Source organism: Podarcis pityusensis (genome assembly GCF_964106645.2).
Source record: "Podarcis pityusensis genome assembly, chromosome: 5".
In the NCBI taxonomy this organism is placed as follows: domain Eukaryota; kingdom Metazoa; phylum Chordata; class Lepidosauria; order Squamata; family Lacertidae; genus Podarcis; species Podarcis pityusensis.
In genome coordinates, this window is record NC_138032.1 from 46,806,175 (window position 1) to 46,827,233 (window position 21,059).

The window sequence follows — 21,059 nt, forward strand, 5'->3', positions numbered from 1 at the left end:
TCACCCCATCGCGGGGATTCGAACCACCGACCTTCTGATCGGCAAGTCCTAGGCTCTGTGATTTAACCCACAGCGCCACCCGCGTCCCTTTTGTTAGAGTGATTACTGCCTGATAATTAAGGGTACAAGTCAGTTAGAAAATAACCCATTTCAGACCCATTTATTTCAATGGGAGAGATTTAAGCATGCATGTTAATACTACAATGGAAATCAATGGGGCTTAGGCTTGATTTCACTCTAATACTTAAGCCAAAATTCTTATTTCTTCAATTTTACATTGCATGTACAAGTAAAACTTTTATTATTATTTTAGCAGTCAAGCAGTATACGATAATTGAACAAAACGTCTGTGACTTTCTTTAGAGACAGAATCTGTTTAATAAATATGACTGTAAAAGCAATAAACAATAGCAATTATACATTACACTACATAGTATCCAACCAAAAGGTGGGAGATTACATCAAAAAGTCATTTCAAAATTAGCAGTAGATCCAATGCTATAAGAGAGAAAAAAACATTCAAATTGACCTATAAAAATAACTTGGCTAACATTGGACTTCCATGGCCTATTAGAATTGTGAGGGTTACTATATAGTGAACATTGACTACTTTCCCAGCCACCCGAGAGTTACAGCTATAGACATATGAGTGATGCCAAATCTTGTAGCAAAAGGTGCAGAGGAATTTGAGAAACCATCAGCAGCAGACATAAATCATTTAAAAGTTCCCAGTTTTTCTTCAAATGTGTTCATTTGGGACTAAAATTCAACTTCTGAGGTGAATATATATCTATGTGCAGGGCAGCCCTCAGTTACATCCCTGACATCTTTTTTCACTTAGTCACCTCCTTGACATGTCTTAGCATTATGGCTTGCTGAGCTCCAAACAAAAATCTTGAAATTTTTCCAGAGAAGCAACTGTTGGTGCTTACCAAGGGAGATGATCATATGCAAGTTCTGACCATTACTATGTCTCTGTGTTCTTGTTAGTAGTAACACTCGGCTTCATTCTAAGGGGCTACAGATGAGAAAGTGACTATATAAATTTATATTGCACTTCCTTGTGGCAAGATCCCACATGGCTCATCTGCACTCATCAGCTGTATACTAAAAGCACGTGGCATGGCCAAACTCGATGGTTGCTCGGGTAGGAAAGGCCTAAAACCCAGCAACATGGGATCTTGCCATGTGGAAACAAGGACCCAGTCTGGCCCAAATCTACTCAAAGAGGTGCAAACTTGTGATCTGAAGCACCCGTCAGAGCATTCATATGAGAAGCCATAAATGTGTGGGGACGTGGGGGGTGGCAACTCACTTTTCATTCTCCCATCCATGCTAAAATAATTGTGTGAATTGGTCTATAAACAATTTAAGTCAGGGTACTTATATTCAAGTGGATTTGACCCCACTAAATCAAACAGAAATTCACATTCTGATCCTAAATATATGTATAGCTGTTTGAATACATCTAATGGCCTGTGCTGCAGCAATTACATCGGCACCCTGTCATCTAGATTAAATACCTATCAGATTAAATCTCATTGGAGCAGGTTGTTTATAAATATGACTATGGTTTGCACATATGCAAATGATGGTTTGTAATATTCAATATGCTCCACAGAAGACAAAAGGTGAGCCATATTTTAAGATAAGGCACATGTGAGCCATACCTGTGTCTGCTGCCTCAACTGTAGTGACTCTGTCATTCCTCTGTAGGGTCAAAACAAATTCAATACCTTGCTACGCAAATACAGTAATCACAATACACAAAGAGCAACAGGCTGAATAATAATAACCGTAAACATTTTCTTGGTTTTTTCCTAACATAACTTTTCTTTTCTATTTTTACCTGCTTACAAGAAGAAACAATAAGGAAGCCTAAGGATTGTGTTATACAGGAACTCACAAGTAAAAACAATAGGAAAAGATAAGAAAAGACGAAATGTATTAATATTGGAATTAGTTTCATGGGTTATATACTGTACATATGAACCGTATATGTTGCACATACTGGGCTAGACCTTTACGTTAGGAAATAGCCAATAAAATGTTTATGGTTATTATTATTCAGCCTGTTGCGCTTTGTGTATTGTGATTACTCTGTAGGGTACTGGCTCCCCCCTCCCCCAATGCCCACAAGTGCCATAGCTTAATAAATGGTAGGCTGGCCAGCAACACCAGCACAACAGGACTGAAATGCTTCAATGTATTTGTATCGGGCTTTGTGCTCTACCTCCCCATCCTCTCTCTTTGCTGGAACTGAAGGTTGGAATTCAACTAGCATCAGCGTTATCTGATTTCAATGTTTTTTAGGTTTCATTTTTTAAAGTCCTGCTATGTAATGAAGCAGTGGAAGAATGCATAGTAGGATCCTTATGGATCAGCCTATTAGTTTTTTGCAGCAGACCAGGAATTGTGTGTGTGTGTGTGTGTGTGTGTGTGTGTGTGTGTGTTTTAAAAACAGCAGTTAGTTATAATACTTTTGTCATTATCAAGACGTTCACATTTTTCAGTACTTATTCTGAAATCCATAATCTCACGGTGCACACTTAATAATTTTAAGCTATAAGAGTTCAAGCATTTGAACTGTTGAATTTTTGATGGAGTCAGAAGAACCTGCACACACAATTCATTATTTGATTCAATTTAAGCAATCCCCCAATTAGCTGCAGACTGAATAAAGATTGCTGAAAAGGTGGAAATTGAACCAGTCTTAGGTATGATCTGCAGCAGCCTTCCTCAGCCACAACAGAGGTTTCAGACTATAATTTCCATCATCCCTGACCAGTGGCTGGGGGTGATAGAAGCTGTCTGCCAAAACCTCTGGATAGCACCAGATTGGGAAAGGCTGCTTGACAGAAATCAGTGTGAACATCTGGAAGTAACTTGAATTGACTGGATTATTGACATGGATATTAGCTGTTGGTACAAACTGGTTTCAGATGCCTGAAAAAGATTCCATCATTGCATCCAGTCACATCGAAGCCTTTGAATACCAGTGTTTGAAGGCCTCAGTTCTAATACAAAGTGGCTAGTCCTTATACCTTAACCTTATTTCCCTAATTAAAGGGAATGGCCAAAAAAAGGATCCAATCCAGAGTTGGAATATGGAGCTCCCAAAATTAATTTGATACCACTATGATAGAATTGTAGAGTTGGAAGGGACCCCGAGGATCATCTAGTCCAATATATACTGCAATGGAGAAATCTACATGTGTAGATTCCAGAGAACTGGAGATCATGGGAACTGTACTTCCCATTATGACCAGCTTTGTGCTCCCCTAATGTGTGTGAACATAAAATATATTTGAAAGCCTGCAGCCCTCGGGTTGTAAATTGCCTTATCCAGATTATTACTGGACATCAGCACCAGTAGGTTGTTGGGGAGGCAGTGCTCCAATCTGGACTTATTGGACTGTAATCAATATTGCACCAGCAGTGTTCCACTTATGCAGTGGGACTCTCATCTTCTTATGTGCCCCCAAAATCTGCTCCAGGGCATCCCCCAACCCTCTGGTGTAGATATTGAAGGTGCATGAGGGTTGGAGAGGAGAGGATGGAGGAGAGGGAGTGTTGTACAAGTGGGAGACTGGGGAATGAGTGATACAAATTCAAGATCAATAGGCCGCATCTGATGGACTAAATCTAGCTCCGGAAATAATTTCAGTTTAATTTGTAGCACTTGTGGCTGGACCTAGTTGTGATGAGTCCCTGGTGATGTGATCAGAGCAGAGCAATGACAATGATTAATCTGAGTTCTAACATCTTTGAAACTGATAGGAGGACATGTCTTGTTCATTAAGATGAAGAGTAGTGCATATAGCATGAAGATAAGAAAGTTTCATTGCTTTATTTTTGGTAACTGATGTACCATTATCCAGCCATAGGATGGGGCAAGAAATATTTTGTGAGTGGACCTTATATATACCTTGGTGTCTTTTACATCCTCAGCTTGTGGAGCTCTCTAAGAGCACATTGTAAGAGATTATTGCACTATGTGCAGCTCTAGCACTTGCACCAGGAGTTGCAAAACTATTATTCTTGAGCATGTCCTCTGCAAGCTGAAAGTGTGTATTTTTGTTTTTTAAAAGGATTTGTGATCATGATCTACACACTAATTGCTCGATCTGTTAGGCCAGATGGAACAATGGAGCAAAATAAATGTTTGTGTACAGTATGGGAAATACTGTATGCCTGCCACAAGTTGCACTCAGCTTTCTTTAAAACTATTGCTGTCAGAATAGAATAGTCAGAATGCTGGAAAAAAACACATGAAGGAACTGGTGCAGATGCTAAGCAGGACTGAATCAATCTGGACTGGATAGCACCATTCCTTTTTCATTCTTGATTGCAACAGGTATGTGCAGAATGTAACTAACAACAATCAGAGAGTGAAATGTATTTTATGGTTAGATCCTTCAAAGGTCAGTCTTGGAGTAGCTAGTTCTTTATCCCATATGATATGAATGGGAAAACTGTGACTCTCTAGGTTTGATGGAACTCCAGATCCCACCATCCTTTATTGCCTGCTCTGCTGGCTAGAGCTGATGGGAGCTGAAGTCCAGGAACATCCGGGCAGCCACACTGCCCTAGACAGGCATGAATGAAGGGACAACATATGTTTAGGAAAGAATTTGATTGTGCCAGTGAAAGGAACTTGAGCTGCGTCTGGACCTTGAACTGTATCTGAACAAGCTAAAAACAGCTTTAGACAAAGGAACATTACAAGACAAAAAGTAAAAGTCCAAACAGAGACATCTGAAAAACATAAACAACCCCCCTAAGAACATTGTGATGCCATCAAACACTAGTGCAGATTTTTTGTGAGTATTTGACACTGCATTCCTATGCATGTCTACTCAGTAGAAAGCCTCATTGAGTTCAGTGGGGCTTACTTCTAAGTCCATGTGTATAGGATTGCAGGTGCAGGAATGTAGGCTGGAGTGGCAAATCCACCTACAATCTTGCAGTGCTAAAAGCATAAGTTATACCAAAAGTCAGGAACTTCCACCCCCTCCCACAAAGACCCCATGCACGTTCTTGGCCTATATTCATTATGAATCACTTACAAATTAAACCTTGATTAGAAAAGAAGAGAGAAGAGGATTAAGAGGAAGTGTTTTTTTCCTTCCTCTTTTACTCCATTAAAATAGAACACCTGTACACTGCAGTTCCCAATATGTTATCCAAATGACATCCACATGCACAGGCTTAAAGCTAAAAACCCCTTTGTCGTCAGAAGAATCAAAAAGTCCAAAAGCAGTGATTGGTTTCCTTTTTTTCTTTTTATACATATATATATATATATCAGGGTGAAGGGGACAGAGATAGACCGGTGTCCTTGTTTCAAACATTTATACAGGTAGGGATTTCTTTTGTGCTTTGTGTCTCAGCAACTGTGGAAATACTTCCTGCGGCAGAGAAAAACAACAACAAAAGGAGAGTTAGCAAAGCGAGTAGGAGCAGAAAGTCTCTCAATATCATGTCAATTGTCTTTGGATTTAATTGTTTCTTCCTAACACACCATGCACCCAGAATATCTGCTTGTCATTTAGAAGGCAGACTGTAATGTCTTGTTCCTGTACTAATGAATATGACTTAACCATGTCAAATTATGGAGTGGCAGATGAGGGAGAGGAGGAATGGGACTAGCTGTGTTCCTCTGAGAAGCAGCACAATGCTTTTAATGGCATTTGAAACGAAATACAAGGTGTCAGAGATCTGACAATCTGCCAGTGCATTTGTCTTTGTGCAGAGTGTGTTCCCACCCAGTGACTGTCAGATGTGAACTGAATCAGTTTTCATATCCAGTGGTTAATTTTTAAAGAAAGAGCACCAGAGGCTCTCATTCTGCATGTAAGCAGTACCTTCTGCCATAAAACTCCTTATCTCTGGGAATATCCAAAGCCCTCCAGCAGAACCGGTTGTCATGAAAGAGGAACGGGGAGGGCTGTGCACTAAGGATAGTGCTAACTTTCTGTCCCTCCAAGTTTTCTTGGCTACCCACAAAAACATTACCAAATGGAGAATGTCTTATCCAACCTCCATAAGGATATGTCAAACTATGTTGGCAGCACCTGTTGGCTTTATTTATTTGACACAATTATATTCTACCTATCTGTCCACAAGGGGCCCTTAACCGAAGCCTTGCGTAAAACGAGCAACTTCAGGTGACCAGCTAGAATCCTATCAAAGCCAAATAGACTCTGTGACATCTTCTCCCCCAGATTAAGAAAATTGTTCTTCTGTCTGAGTGGAGATATTCATTTACTTCTAATGATTCACTAAGAAGCAACCTTAATCCCAGACAGGTTGAGATTGGCTATGATAACTCAGTGTGGAGTGAGAGACAACCCTCACATGCATAAGAGATGCACTCTAGCTCTTTTTAGTTGTCAGTGTCCAAAGCTGAGCCTGGCATCATGAAATGTTCTCAGGCTGAGCCCTGGTAAGCACTGGCTCATATTAAGCCAAGGCTAGATCCAAAATAGGGTTGCCAGATATCCATGATTGCTTTGGACATAGAAGAACTGCCTGCTTTGTGCAGTGTCCTCATAGTTGAGCCTTGTGACTGGCAGCTCTGAAAGGACTCCATCTGCCCACTCGCTTCTCCATACTGACGCTTTGGTATTTGCCCTCAGCAGACAGCCCCTCCCCAGCCCCCCTTCCACTCTGCTGACCGCCAGTCTACTAATCAGCAGGTCAGCAACCCAGCGCACCTGCGCCTGACGAGCGCTCCTCGTACATCTGACCGCCAGCATGCTCATCAGTAGGGCAACAGTCTATGCACTGTCTGGTCCTGGACTCTGGGCAGTCCTTGGCTGTCTGCTCACGCTCGTTGGTTGGTGTCCAGGATGTCCAGGAATTTTTCCTCCCAATAGCCTCTTGTGTACAAGAATTGGTCTTTGGAAATCTGGCAACCCTACAAATAACCCCAGCTAGAATCAGTTAGATTCATTAAAAGCACAGTACCACAAGGGCAAGGAGAGGGGGAGGAAGGGAAGCTGATTAAGAATAAAAACCACACCATTATAATAACAGAACATATTTTGCATGCATTTAATCACCAACTGTGTACTTATAAATAATCTTCTATTTACAGAATTGTCAAAATCTGCCTCTTTCCTTGCTACTGGCAGGTTTTGCTCTGTTCTTTACTCCTTACGATCCATTTAAAAGGTCATTTTCTGGATAGATTATTCCACCTCTACCTTCTCATGACTTACATTCCGTACCTTTAAAATTCTTCAAGTTTGAGTGCTGAAGGCCAAGAAAGCCAAATGTACTGTTCAAGGGATATGTCAGCCAAGACTTAAACTAGTGCATAGAGTCCCTTTTCTAACAATGTAGAACTTGAAATTTAGGTGTTGGAATATAACTGAAGTCAGGTGATTCACACTTGCTGATGGAGGTGATGGACTGAACCCAAACGGTCACTCTTGCTAGGTCATTGTTTGATACTAAGGTTGAATTCAGGCATGGGGAATATTGCATTAGTTTTCCTGGTTATAATGCTAAGATGTCTGTCTTGGTTTTCAACGGTCCTTTTACACCACATCGCCTGTTGTGAGATGGAACTGTGGCTTTTTGATTGATATACCAACATGTCCTGCTAAATTTAATTCATGCCAGTGGGCATGGCATGACTCAAGAGTAGCTATCATTAGTTATGGTACCACCCTTTATGTTCTTATCTGCTTCTGTTCCTTCATGAGTCACCCATGACTTTGATGGGAAATAACTGCACCCCAGCATACCACACCAAATTTCATCTCACAATTCTCTGGGTTAACGTGGTCACAAATGGATTTTTCTGCAGGCAATTAACACAGAAATGAGTGCTAAACCTCCACAAGATTCAGCTAGATTTCCAGAAGGGGTTTTTGAGTATGAAAGGTGACAATAAACATGGAAATTATCAAGTGAGAAAATGTCAGGAAAATAGAATCAAGTGTTGTGTGAATGCAGCCTAATTCTGTTGAGCAGAATTTCTTTCCCTCTGACCACACATTTTCTTCTTCAGCCCCAGCCAGCATGGTCAGGGAAGAAGCAAGCTGTAGTCCAACAATATCTGGAAGACCACTGGTTTGCCACCCCAACTTCAGCTCCCCGTCTCCTCAAAAATCATCTCCATCTGTTAGTTAGGTAGACTTCTCAGAAACCAGCACCATGCTTAGCCTGACCTAACTGCATCCACAGTCCCTGCCATTCTTCTCTTTCTCATTTCCTTTTGTATAGTCTCTTGAGATGCAGCTCTATGTATAATAAGATTGCTCTTATTCATGTGCTTTTTCTCTTTCAGTTCTTCCACGTATGCACTCTCTCTGCAAGACTCCTGCTGTTATTTCTTTTGAGTGGCTTCGTGTTTTCTCATTCAATTGGCCATGAAGACTTTGGCAGCAAAGTTGGCTTTATGCTTTCCCCTTGCTCATCATCTCTTTGTCTTCTCATTCCTTGCCTTCATTTAATATTAATGCTATTTCCCTTTTCTTTCCTGTGAATTGTTGTTCGGTTGCTGTCTGTCTGCTAGTCAATTCCCTTTCTTTTCTATTGCATTTTGACTAATGGTTAATTTTTCTCCCTGGATCCCATTTTTATCTTAGCATTTGTATTGATTCTCCCAGCTGTTTCATATCTCCTCTCATTCCTGTCAGAACATTTCTGCCACTCTTGGGTCAAATATTCGTAGCATTTTGCTCACGTTCTGATCTTCCGATGCCCAATTCATGATTTTCTGAGTTTTTCTCATTGTTTTGCTCATCATCGTATTAATTTTATTCTCTTCAGAATTCAGTTCAAGAATTTCTTTTGCTGTGCTTTTGAATCCATGAACCCTAGAGCTTTAAAAGTGGCTTATGAATCAACAAAGAGTTGGATGGGACTGTGCTAGTGAGAGGGGTAGAAGAAAATGCCCCATGATGAATGTAAATATGTGTTCATGCATTTGTGAAAACAGGTTCACTGAGTTATAGCAAGATTTTTCTCAATGGTCCCCCATCCCCATGAAAGATGTTGATATGAAAAGGACAAGATAGCTCTGGTTTATATTAGCACTGACATTAATAGCTATACAGACACACACCCAACTGACTGAAGAGGCTTATTCTCAGGAAAGTGGGCATAGCACTACAAACCTAACTGTGATTTGAAATAATCAAGATTTGCTTGGAGTTTGGAGCAAATATTGCAGGCTGCAATGGAGATTTATAAAAGGTCTCCCAAGTTCTCTGGAACTCTTGTAACTCCCCTGATAGAACATTTGTATATGAAAGTAAATGAGAATTTCTGTTAGTTTTATAGTGCATTTTTCCATTTTAAAGCTGTTATGTTGGTATGATTGAGCTGTAATTTAAAAACTATTATGTGAACTCTGTGCTTATTACATTTGTATCAATGAAAATGATGCAAAAAAATTTGCTCAGTTTGCTCTTATGCAGCTGAACATATAAGGTTCTAAGGTGTGGTGGTTGGAATATCATACTAGGACCTAGGAGACCATGGTTCGAATCTCCACTCAGCCAAGAAGCTCCCTGGGTCACCTTGGGCCAGTTGCTACCTTTCAGCCTAACTTACCTCTCAGGGTTATGTGAGGACAAAATGAGGAGGTACAGTGGCACCTCGAGTTACGTACTTAATCCGTTCCAGAGGTCCGTTCTTAAGCCGAAACTGCTCGTAACATGAGGCGAGTTTTCGCTAATGGCACTGCCGCGCTGCAGGAGTGCGACTTCCACTCACATCCCAGGGCAAAGTTCTCAACAAGGGGCATCTACTTCCGGGTTAGCAGAGCGTGTAACCCAAAGCATTCGTAAGGGGGACAGTACACAACACGAGGTATCACTGTATGCCACTTTGAGCTCCTTGAGGGAAAGATGGGATAGAACTGTAATTGTTGTTGTTGTTGATGATGATGATGTTTGAATGGCATTCTGCTCATGCAAGGAGACTTCCGCTTCCTCTACTCTCCCAGCATGCCCACAAAGCATCAATTTGGGTGTGGGGAGGAGTCCCTCAATCACATGAATCAAATTTTTGAAGGTGTGCAGGCAGCTGCAGGGAAGAAGAGAGGATGGGGATGTTTCATTGTGCAAGCAGAAGTCTGTTGCATCGGCATAAAGCAATGGGGAAACTTATCCTACTTTATATCTGAGTATTAAAGCACAAGATCGGCATCAATTGAAAAATGGATAACCTTGCTATCCACTGATTCTGCTGTCCTTCTCTTATGTGGTTTTGTGGTCATCCTAGAAGGAAAGGGTTGGCTTTGTTGTCAAAAGTGCATTCCTGCCAGAACCCCAACCCTCATAGTTCATTGCATAGAATACAAAAGAAAATAAATGGGGGAAAGTAAAGCTGTAGCATTTCAATTTAAAACAGCCCAAGTTCATTGAAGGCAATGGCATTATTCCATTAAATTCAGCTACTGCATTTTAAATGATTTGTGCATCGTACAGAATGGCATTTAAAATACGCCTTTTTATTTGGATATCCACAACAATTGTACCATCAGGTAACGATAAAACCAGGCAGAAATGAACTTTGTGTCTTGCAACACATTTTAATTATGAAGACTTTCAGAAAACCAAGATTTCTAGAATGCAGCATTTTCAAGTTATTCATAGAATCATTTGACTGAAAAGGAAACAGAGGTCATCAAGTTTAAATCCCTGCACCGAGGGACTGTTACATATTTAACATTGTCCAACAAAATATATATAATCTAGATTATAGAGTGTAGAGGAAAGAGAGAGAGAGGTTGAGAGAGGAAAGAAAGAAAGAAAGAAAGAAAGAAAGAAAGAAAGAAAGAAAGAACATGTAGACAGGGCAGATAACTATCATGCTCAAATTGTCTATCAGGCAGGAATAGTAAATCAAAACTAGGATGCTCAATCCAGAAAGCCATACAATATTTAAGAATGAGAGGAATACAATTTAGTAAAAAAGGTAATCAGATGGTGAATAGCAACCACAATTTTCCAAGTCACAATGTACAGCCCCTTGGGAAGCTTTGTGTGCACAACGTCCCAGGTTCAATCCCTGGCGTCTCTTGGATTTTTTTGCTTTGTTTTGTTTTTAAAGCTCAGGGAGCAGGTGATGGGAAGGATCTTTTCTGCTGCCAGTATGAGCAAATAATACTGGATTATATAACCCAAGGGTCTGACTAAGTAGAAGGCATCTTCCTATATTCCTCTGAGTATGCGGCTACTTGTGGAAGGATTCCTCTTTAGCTTGTGTCCAAGTGGTGAGGACGACTTTCTCCTGCACTGACTTCCCCAGATTTCTGCTCAGGCACAAGCATGAGGCAAGAATCTCCTTGCCATATGATCAAATGCTAGGAAGATTGGTAACTCACATGATTCTATGTGCCCTGCAACAGTTTAATGTTTGGTGAACATAACCAGTTCCTGCAGAACTTTACATACATGCATCTTGTTTGTTTTCCCTTTTGGCTGAAACCTCAGGCTGTTATCCTTGAAGACATTTCCAGTGAGATCCTGCCAAAACCAACTGAGTTAACTGAGGACTGCTACCGAGAGTTTGGTCTGCAGTCTGTCGTATTAAACCAAGCCAAGGAACACAAACACTGTAGCACCAAAAAATAATTATTATCAGTTTTCTTGAAGTAGCACTGAAATCTCCCAGACCACATCAAGGCTACTCTGGATAACATTGTTAGCAAAGTACATCCTCAATCTATCTTTTCTTTCTTTCTCAACAGATAGACTACACTAATGGCAGATGGCAAAATTAAAAGTGATATGTCTCTATGCATCCTTCGCCAGACTGCTTCCTACCTTCAATGTAGGTGGGCCATGTTAGAGTGACTATTCATGGGAAGATATTTTGAAAGCACAGCACACTTTATCTGAGGCTCTGTTGTTTCTAATGTTCTATAGGGGCTTGCCCTAAAACGTGAGATGGAATAGCAATAATTAAATCTATTGTGCAGTGAAGACAAAGTGCTTTGCAATTTGTTGGGAGGCTAGCGAGGTGGAGTTTGCACTTTCCCAGTAACTATCACACAGCTTCATAGGTACAGGTAAACTTCATGGCAGCAACTGTGAACCAGAAACTCATAAACATTTTCCTGATCACACAACTTTCTTGTTTTCATAACCCTGAACAACTGCAGAGAGAGTTATTATAGTGAAGACAAAACTTCACTGTGGATTTTCTTATTCAAGAAATAGAAGAGGAGAAGTAAAGATCTTGGAGTTAGTTAAGACCAATTTAGAGAGAGATTAACAGAGCAGTGGGAACAGTGTTTTAGCAGAGGAGGTTGGAAGGCTCAGAATAGATATAGCCAATGAGAATGCAGACTTTGACTAATTATTGGCTGCTGTAGTTTATTTACCTATGGGCTGGGTATCCAACTTCTCATCTACTAGTTGTTCTGGGGTCATCAGCTCCCTTTGAGGGACATTAGGCATGCTTTCACTTTGACTGCCTGGACTGACCATCTCTTGATCTTTCTCATTCTGCATCTGTGCATAAACATTAATGCCCGGAATCTTCCTAAAACATTAACAGAAACCATAATTGGCGTGTATGCTAAGGTGCTCTTTGCATTATGCTTTCACACCTGACAGAAGAATGGCAGGGAAAGAAGGAAGGAGTCATACCTTTTGAATTTGTAGATTACAAATACTGCCAATCCCACAAATACCACGGAGAGCAGCATCAGCATGGCTGAACCACTGTGGCTAGGTGTGACATCTATGAGTGGGGCTGTAAAAAGTTAAAGAAAAGTTTAGAACATTAGGTCCCAAATGTTCTGATAAGGCTTTCTAACTAGAGGATGTATTTATTTATGTTTACTATGCCTTGGATTTAGAAATCTGCCCTTCTTTGTTGTTATGTGTCTTCACAGCCAATTCACAAACCTCTCCCAATAGACACAGTTGTAATTGGTCCTCCATTTGGAAACCAAATCTTTGGGGATCAGTTAATGGAGGTATAAAATTATATACACACCACCAAATCAGCCTACACAGAAACTGCAAAGTAATCATCACCCTTTTTCTGGACAGCCGCCTTTGATGTTTCCAAATTTCTCATCCAGAGGGCTGTACTGTATTCAGCAGAAACATACAATGTCATGTGAACTGAAAATTACAGAACCTCCACCGAGCATCTAGGACTTGTGCTTGCACAATCCCAATCCAAAACGCAGCAGTATCTGGACCACTCCATGCAGTGGTATGTGGTCTCAAAGGCTGACTGAGGGCTGGCCCTGCCAGAAAAGCAGAATGTCCTCCTTCCAAATAGCTGGCAGCGTGTCATACTGCTCTGCAAATCAGTCAAAGAGAACAGCCTGTCCTCACTAAATCCCCCCCCCCCAATTTCTCCAAAACCATGAACAAAAGTATGCTCTTGTTAAGATGATTCTGAATCTGACCTGGGCTTGGATGCTGTAGCAAACATACTAACCCACCACCAGTGCCTTTACCAATCCTAACTAGTTTGTAGAAACTGCAAATAAGCTGGGAAAATATATTACTATATCTAAGGTCAAATCTTAATGCAACTCTGGCCAGATTGTGCATGGGCTTTTCTCAATGCAATAGACAGGTTTCATGTAAAATTCAAATGTGGAAACGTATTGCCATACATGATAAAGTTACCTGCTGAGCATGGAGGTGGCACTTTGTTTTATTTACAGATAGTTCAAGTACTTAATTTTTCACTTAGTATTTATTTGGATGGCATATCCATTGAGAAAACAAGAGGCAAATCCCCCAAATTCTCTCTCTTCCCTCTGCCTCCACATTAATGTGTTTGTGCTCTGGTAGCAAAGGGAAGAGAGACCTCACTACTCTGATATCTAGCACACTGTGTACCAGCACCCAAGTAGCACACAGAAAATGTAGTTGAAAGGGGTTAAGAAGGCAATTCTTCCCCAGCTCAGATTAAAATTCCAAGCCAGATAAGAATTGGGAGCTCAGAATGTTCATTTTGTTTTCGAGGCAAGCATTGTAAGTCCCGAGACATTTATATTCACTCTTCATGCTTTTGAATAAACATTCTAAGAATAAACTTGGTAATCTTGAATAAATGGGCTTTTGAATTTTTCTGGGTTGGGGGAGATGCGATTGGGGTGTGGTGGGGCAGAGTGGAATGTGGAATAAACCCAAATTCCCTGGTCATTCTGGATTATTTAGGCAACTGGAAATAAAAAACGAATATTTCATTTCTATCCTGTACCATTTGACTAGCTGTTTTTTTGTTCTGTTTTTAAAAGAAAGAAATCAGTCCATTGAAAAGGTGACAGCTGCCTATTTAGAGGACACTTTTAATTCAGTAGTGACAGGAGTTAGGCATTTTTTCTTCACCTCCTGTAGGTTTTTCACACTTATAAAGAGGACATGCAGATATTTGCTGTGCTGCTAATTGGATAGAGGAGCACACAGCCATGATCCCAAGAGAAGCTATTAGTAAATCTGGCTTAAGAAATGCTTTAAACAGTGACTCGTTCCTTATGCCCTTTAAAAGAATGTTGCTGCTCTCTGCATGCACTATTCCCAGAGCTCTGTGCAAAGACCCTTTCTCACACAGGCAATTGAAATTTTACCCAAAAAGAGATCCTCACACAAATAGCAGGAGCCCATTGCCTTGTGATTAAAAGTAGACTTAAACTCCAACACCCATCAGCTGCAGACAGCATGGTCCATGGTAAGGGATGATGGGATATGTAGTCCAGAAATATTGGGAGGACCCTAGGTTGGGAAAGACTAGGCAAGAGTAGAAATCATTAAATTTATGAAAGTAGTTTGTTCTAGCTGTATTTAAACTGTGAACACATTTGTGACATTCAGCCCTAAATTGGATTTCTGTTTGTTTGTTAAATATTTAGGCTAATGGGATCCAATTTTTTTGTGAAAAATCTTAATTATAAGTCACTTAAATGCTGCCAAGGAAGTGTTAGCCAGATACTGAGAAAGTGCAGCTCTACCCACCATTACCAAATGACTGATTAAGGTATTAGAAATTGTGGTGGAAATGGCAAATTGACCAATACCATTTGTAGAAGGCAAGCAAGATGCATATATTGGGGGGGGGGGATGTACATTAGCAGAAATCTGATGGGATGAGGCTTTTGGGTGCAGATTAGCCGGGTAAGGCCAGCTGATGAAACCCTACTCTCCTCCTACAGTGGATAAAGTGAAATCTAGGCTTCAGTGAAACAGGGAAGAGGCTGGATTAAACAGCGCGTCAAATCAGTTTTCACCTTTTAACTAACATGAAATGAACAGGAAAACGTATCGTCTGATTTCTGTTCATGCACTCCTGTTCCCCACTCCTCCTGCAGAGCCAGGAAGAGATTGAAAGTGTCTGCTTCCTTTTTCAACCAAGCACAGTTTTAGGCAAAAAATATATATGCCAGGACTGTGGTTCAAGGTGGCTTCTTTTCCTAAATCAGTTAACACTAACCATTTTCTCCAGCTCTGGTCACAATGAGTAACCACAATTATGGTTTATCCACACTTCCTCTTGCCCTGGAGAAAACTGCTCTTTAGTGCTCAGTCAGAACAAATGGCAATTGGATTTTCTGTGAGCAAGCAGATGCGTGGACGAAAATGAAAGCAAAAGCTTCTGCTCTCCTAGGCGCTGTGTCAGTGCGAGAGGTGGGAGCTCACTGCTGTCCATGCTCAGTGACAGAGCACATGCTTTCTATGCAGAAGGTCTCAGGATCAATCCCCAACAGCTCTAGGTTGGGCTGGGAGTGTTTGCAGTCTGAAACCTTGAAGAACTGTTGCAGCCAGCACAGGAACATAGCCAGTGGGACTTATAAATGTAAACTATGGCATGTACTTCATTATCTTGATGTAGAATGCATTTCGGCTGAACTGGTCAGGTCATAGCTAGTTATTATTTTGACTGACATGCCAAATTCATGTTTCACAAACAGTTCTCGGGATGAAATATGCATCTTATAGGAGCCACAACAGCAAAAGGAGTCCTGAATTAATGTTGATACAGAGTAGACATAGAATCACTAACAATAATGCTGGATATTGTTAATAAAAGCTAGCCATGTAAAGGGTCATTTTATTCAGTTTACATACGCATTTCCCATTGACACCAACAGGGTTTGCGCACATGAAAACAGTGACAATCTTTGTGCATGAATCATAGAAGATCACAGAGTTAGCAAATAATACTTACAATGCAGCTTAAACACTTTATATAATATTAGATTTATTGGGATATAATGACAAATGGGTTTGTGTTGATAGATTTTTAAAGGTATCTTGAGAAAACTGGCAACAAATTTGTAGCAGTTTAGGAAACAAGAATGTCACAATCCTGCAAACAAGGCTCAGCTGATTTGTACTTAATCTATGATTTTACTAATTAGCCAGCAAGGAATGGAAAATGAGAAAAGGGGGAAACTCAGCATTGCCATCATTATCAGTAAAGTTAAAGTGAAAAGTGTCTGAATTTGGAATTTGACAGATTATTTCCCAACATTTATTCAAATTCCAACTTGCAAAGAGGCATTCAAATGTTGTTTATTTTAGATACCGGCAACTAAGGGTTGAGTTGTCTGGTACAAAGACCATTCTGTCCCATCTAAAAAACTAACGCACAACATTATCTTACTTACATTTTACAATGTGCTCCAAGGACTGCTTTTTAACTTCTCTCTCTCTCTCTCTTTCTCTCTCTCTCTCTGCTTAGAACTGTTACAGCAGCTGCCATGAGCCTTGCAAATGAGGCCACAAAACCCCCATGGGAGGGCATGCCATACCTAAACCTTTTATGATTAAATAAAACCAAGCTACCTCCATGCCTCTGAATTGATGGCAATCACAAGAGGAGAGAGTACTGTGGTGCTTATGTGCTGCTTGCAAGATTCATGAAGGCACTTGACTGGCCACTGCAAGAACAGGATACTGGAACAGGTGAGCCTTGATCCAGCAGGGCTTTTCTTATATTCATGTACCCATAGGGGTACAATTTTTTTCATCATACAATGGCACACTCAGGGTGCAGGGACATTGGAGGCAGGGGCCTTGTATACAGCACCACAGCCACTAAGTGCTTCATTCCTTCCTCTACAATGTGCTCTTTAAAGGCCATAACAGGCTGAGTGAAATAGCCATTCCAAGATTTGTAACACATACAGACTGCAATCCTAAGCACGCTTGGTAGCAGTAAGCTCTGTTGAACACAATAAGGCTTCTACCTGATGTTCCAAGTAAACATGCATAAAGCGTTGATTGAGCTATTTTCGATACCTTGCAATAAAAATACAAAGTATTCCAAATACAAAAAAAAATGGACATTTCCACAGTGCTGCCACTGGAGAATTCATAATAAGCTGTGCTAACAACACTGGCAGAGGTTTTTAGGAATCTATACCAACCTGCTGTTAAATGGGCAGCATGGACAAGGATTCGAACCCCAGGCTTTAAATCAAACTGGATGGCATTTTGGTTCAGTTTCTGGACCAATATATCTGAAATCTGGAATAAGAAATTATTGTAAAAAATAAAATATGGGTACAATCACAAAGAACAAGAACAATGGTCCATCTGGCCTAGTATCTTGTCAGACAGGGACTGTTAATGGATGCTTCAGAGAAAATGGCATAAAAGGTCTGAGTTCAGTTATGAAATGATGCTATTGTATTCACCCCTATTTTTTAAAAAAGTGGGTACTGTATCTATGAATGCTTTCTGATTGAGGTTTCTTTCCGCAATATTACCAGTTGGTGATTGAGGCTGTTACAAACAGTGGAGGAAGCTGCCATCTTAAACTGAGAACCTATTCAAAAGGATTGAACTGTATGTGTAAGCATAGGTTTTACACAATACACACCACGTAGCCAAAATAAAAAATAAAAAATAGGTCACTGGGCATTGCAGTGCTCTGTATCAGGGTTGTCACCATTGATATGGAAAGAGCTTTTCACACTAGTGCACTGTCTGAGTTCAGTACTTACTTCCCCTAGATTTGGCTCAGGATAGAACACCAAAAACTCACATAGCAATGGACTGAGCTACAGAGAAAGTTATGATAATGCTACAATGGCTCTGACTTGAACCTAGATAAATGGGCATGAATTTGTGGTTATACCTACACACATTCGAACTTGAACCTTCTCTTTGTCAGCTCTAGGAGTGTGAAGATGTTTCGACTCTATAATCTATATCCCCAAGAAAATGCTTTGTGCACATCCCAAGACAATATCAAGACACAAGAGATGGGCCAGTCACTCTAGAAATGAAATCCATTCATTTCTGGATTGGCGAAGTAAATGACAATATTTCTCCTTTAAACTTATTTATGGTATTCTAGACTTTTTGTTATGTTATCCCTCTCCCCTCTTCTTGTGTCATTTTCTTGCTTCTTTCCTTTGCTTTCTCTATTTCCTTTCACCTTTCTCCTTTCTTGGCATGAGAAAGAAGGAACTTTGATGTAGGATAGTTTTTGCTACATATTGTTACACACCCACCCACCACACACACACACACACAATGGGCTGGTGACTTCTGATGGTTTACTCTGGGCTACAGTTCGCTCCAATCTTTCCTGTTGAAGAAATCAAATCATATCTGTCTCATGATATGACTCATTTTCATCTAAAAGCAGCCATACTAAATGAAGCAGAAAAAGCACCACCCCATTGGAAGTCCTGACACCCATGCCAGGAGAAGGTGGATGAGGGCAATGAAGCTGCTATTGGGGCAGAGAGGGTTGAAGGTAGCTACCAGAGGAAGCTTCCACTCATGCATTCCACAGGTACAGTAAATATATCTGTGGTGGAGAGGCTCTCCACTGCTAGAGACTAGCAGGGTATGGAAGAGCAAAATGGAGGGATACTTGTACCACTTCCTAACCCTCTTCATCGGAGGTAAGTGTTATGCCTGCCAGTCTAGATCCTAGCTTATCTTCTGTTCTTCCACATCTTGAGAATACTATTCTAAGATTACTCTCTTTAGTGATATTTCATTTTTTAGTTGATTAGCTTCTTTAAGTCCCCATTTATAAGTCTGTGGCAGGTTCTTCTGGAGCAAGTGGTCTGTCCTAAGTATGGAAATATTTTTAGTTCAATCATATTTCTAAAGGCCAAACTTGATACTATCTCATCAGCTGCAATCCTGACAATGGTGCTATTTGCATCTTAAACATTAAATACAAAGATACAGTCAGTATCATCCCTAGTTGAGCCTTCTTCCCAGTTTAGTGGTTGGACCTCCTTTTATATTTTGCATCTCCTTTTATTTTTTTATGGGAATATTAAGTGCAGTTAATTAACTTAAAATTAATTTTAAAAATCAAAGCTATTTTGAAAAAGGAAAAGGAGGCAGGAAAATATAGGAGGTAGGCAGACAGTCTTCAGAGATGACAGACACAGTGAGAGACATATGGAATGTCCATCTGCACTCATTTTTTTATCATAAAAAAATGTGCAAGAAATTTGGTTCTCTTCAAGCTTAGTTCAATGTTCAGCATGTAAACAGATTTCCTGATTAATGGTGAGCCAAGAATAGTGTTCCAAGCTATCAGTGGCCAATATGAAATGCAGGAGCCAGAATTATTTTAAAAATCCAATTGTGATAATAAAAAGTTGCTGATAAATCCCTCACAGTGAAGAATAAAAATCAAAACATCAATTCCCATCTTAGCAGTGTTACAGAATTAAACCAAATCAACAAAAGGCTGCAAATGGCCTTAAAATGATGGGGATGTCCTTTCACGCCTTGTAATTTCTCATGAACCTTTGAAAATGTATGAGGGCTTAGTTAAAACAAATTACATTAGGGAATTACATCACTAGTTTATGGAAATTGAAGCTACATAGATCTCTGTCACAAGATGACTGCCCAAAAGTTAACTTTTGCTTTAAAAAAAGATGTAGTGATGTGAAGCACTCTTTATATAAGTTACTAAATGTGCGTTATAGGAAATGTTTTGGTTGTTCTAAATGTTTTTCACGTTTTATGTATGTTGAGTATTGAAATAAAAAGGGGAAGGGTTTCTGTCTCTTAAAAAGACCGTGTCCTGTTAGTCCTGTGATATGAGCCCTGTATGTGTGTGCTGCAGCTAACAGAGGGTTGCAAGTCTAACTTGTTATGTTTGTAAATTCCAGTTGCAGATGTAGGAATCATGAAGATTCCCTTACAGTTGAAGGCAGTCTGGGATTGTGCAGTCCACACAGAAACTTGAGGACTAAAATTTTGCGTGTGACCTTGTGTCTACTAGACTAGAATACTTTTGTCAGTTTTGAAACTTGCCCACTTGTACTCAGTCTCAAGTGCTCTTCAGTGACGGTTTGGCATGAGAGAAATCCAAAAGTATTTTACAATTGCAACTGCCCAGGAGGGAATTTGCAGCCATGACAAGTAATGTTCCATAGCACCAACTCAGTGTAAAAATGTGCCAACTTTTCCAGAAGGACAGGTGGCCTTTTACGGTTCCATGGCTGCAACTCCAGCTTGGACGCACCGAAACAAAACATGAAATGATATCTTGGATGACAGCCACCACAATATAAACTGCTCTAAAGTACTAACCAAGAAAGTGGAGGTCATAGGAAGTATGATCTGTGGCCTCTAATTTACAGAGCTGTAATAGTAAGAACAAATTGAATGAAATATCTGAAGGGTACCCAAGCCTCTGGAGGTAAAAATAAATGGCTGGTTCAATTTCCATAGCAGAATTTACACAAAATTAGATCTACAACACAGACCACCTGCAGAGTGATCAACAATGTCCCCAAAGTTCATCCAATCAGCAAAAAGCTCCAATCCAATCAGCAAAATCCAATCCAACTAGCAAAAAGCACCTGGGAAAACAACCACAAAATAAATTTTAAAAAACGCCTCAATTGTACATGTCTTTTTGTCCCAGTAATGGGTTGAGAAGATTGGGGTGGCGGATCATCAACAAAAAGTGATTCAGTGATGTAGGTTTAAGTGTGCAGAAAGAGTTTTATTGTTGAAAGGGTGGGGAAGAGCTTAGGACAAAACAAAACAAAAATTACAAGAAATATAACACCATTATGGTGCTGTTTCTTTTTTTGTCTCAGCCAATGCTAACTTACTGGGATA

The 21,059-nt window shown here is 40.2% G+C and overlaps 1 protein-coding gene across 7 annotated transcripts in view; it reads right to left on the bottom strand.

Annotated features, from left to right (window-relative positions):
* Positions 1-354: 354 nt before the first annotated feature.
* SORCS1 (sortilin related VPS10 domain containing receptor 1) overlaps positions 355-21,059 on the bottom strand; it is a 379,912-nt gene continuing 359,207 nt past the window's right edge. Inside the window, exons 24-28 of one of the 7 annotated variants that reach the window (XM_081005899.1) lie at positions 17,369-17,468; positions 12,621-12,726; positions 12,353-12,513; positions 6,720-6,922; positions 355-5,411 (exon numbers count right to left, since the gene is read on the bottom strand). In XM_081005899.1, coding sequence (XP_080862025.1) covers positions 6,783-6,922; positions 12,353-12,513; positions 12,621-12,726; positions 17,369-17,468 — 507 coding nt within the window. In that variant the 3' untranslated portion in view covers positions 355-5,411; positions 6,720-6,782. Of the gene's footprint in view, positions 5,412-6,719; positions 6,923-6,945; positions 10,630-12,352; positions 12,514-12,620; positions 12,727-17,368; positions 17,469-21,059 lie in introns of those variants that run through there. The other 6 variants (XM_081005900.1, XM_081005901.1, XM_081005902.1 and 3 more) reach the window with 6 other exon arrangements.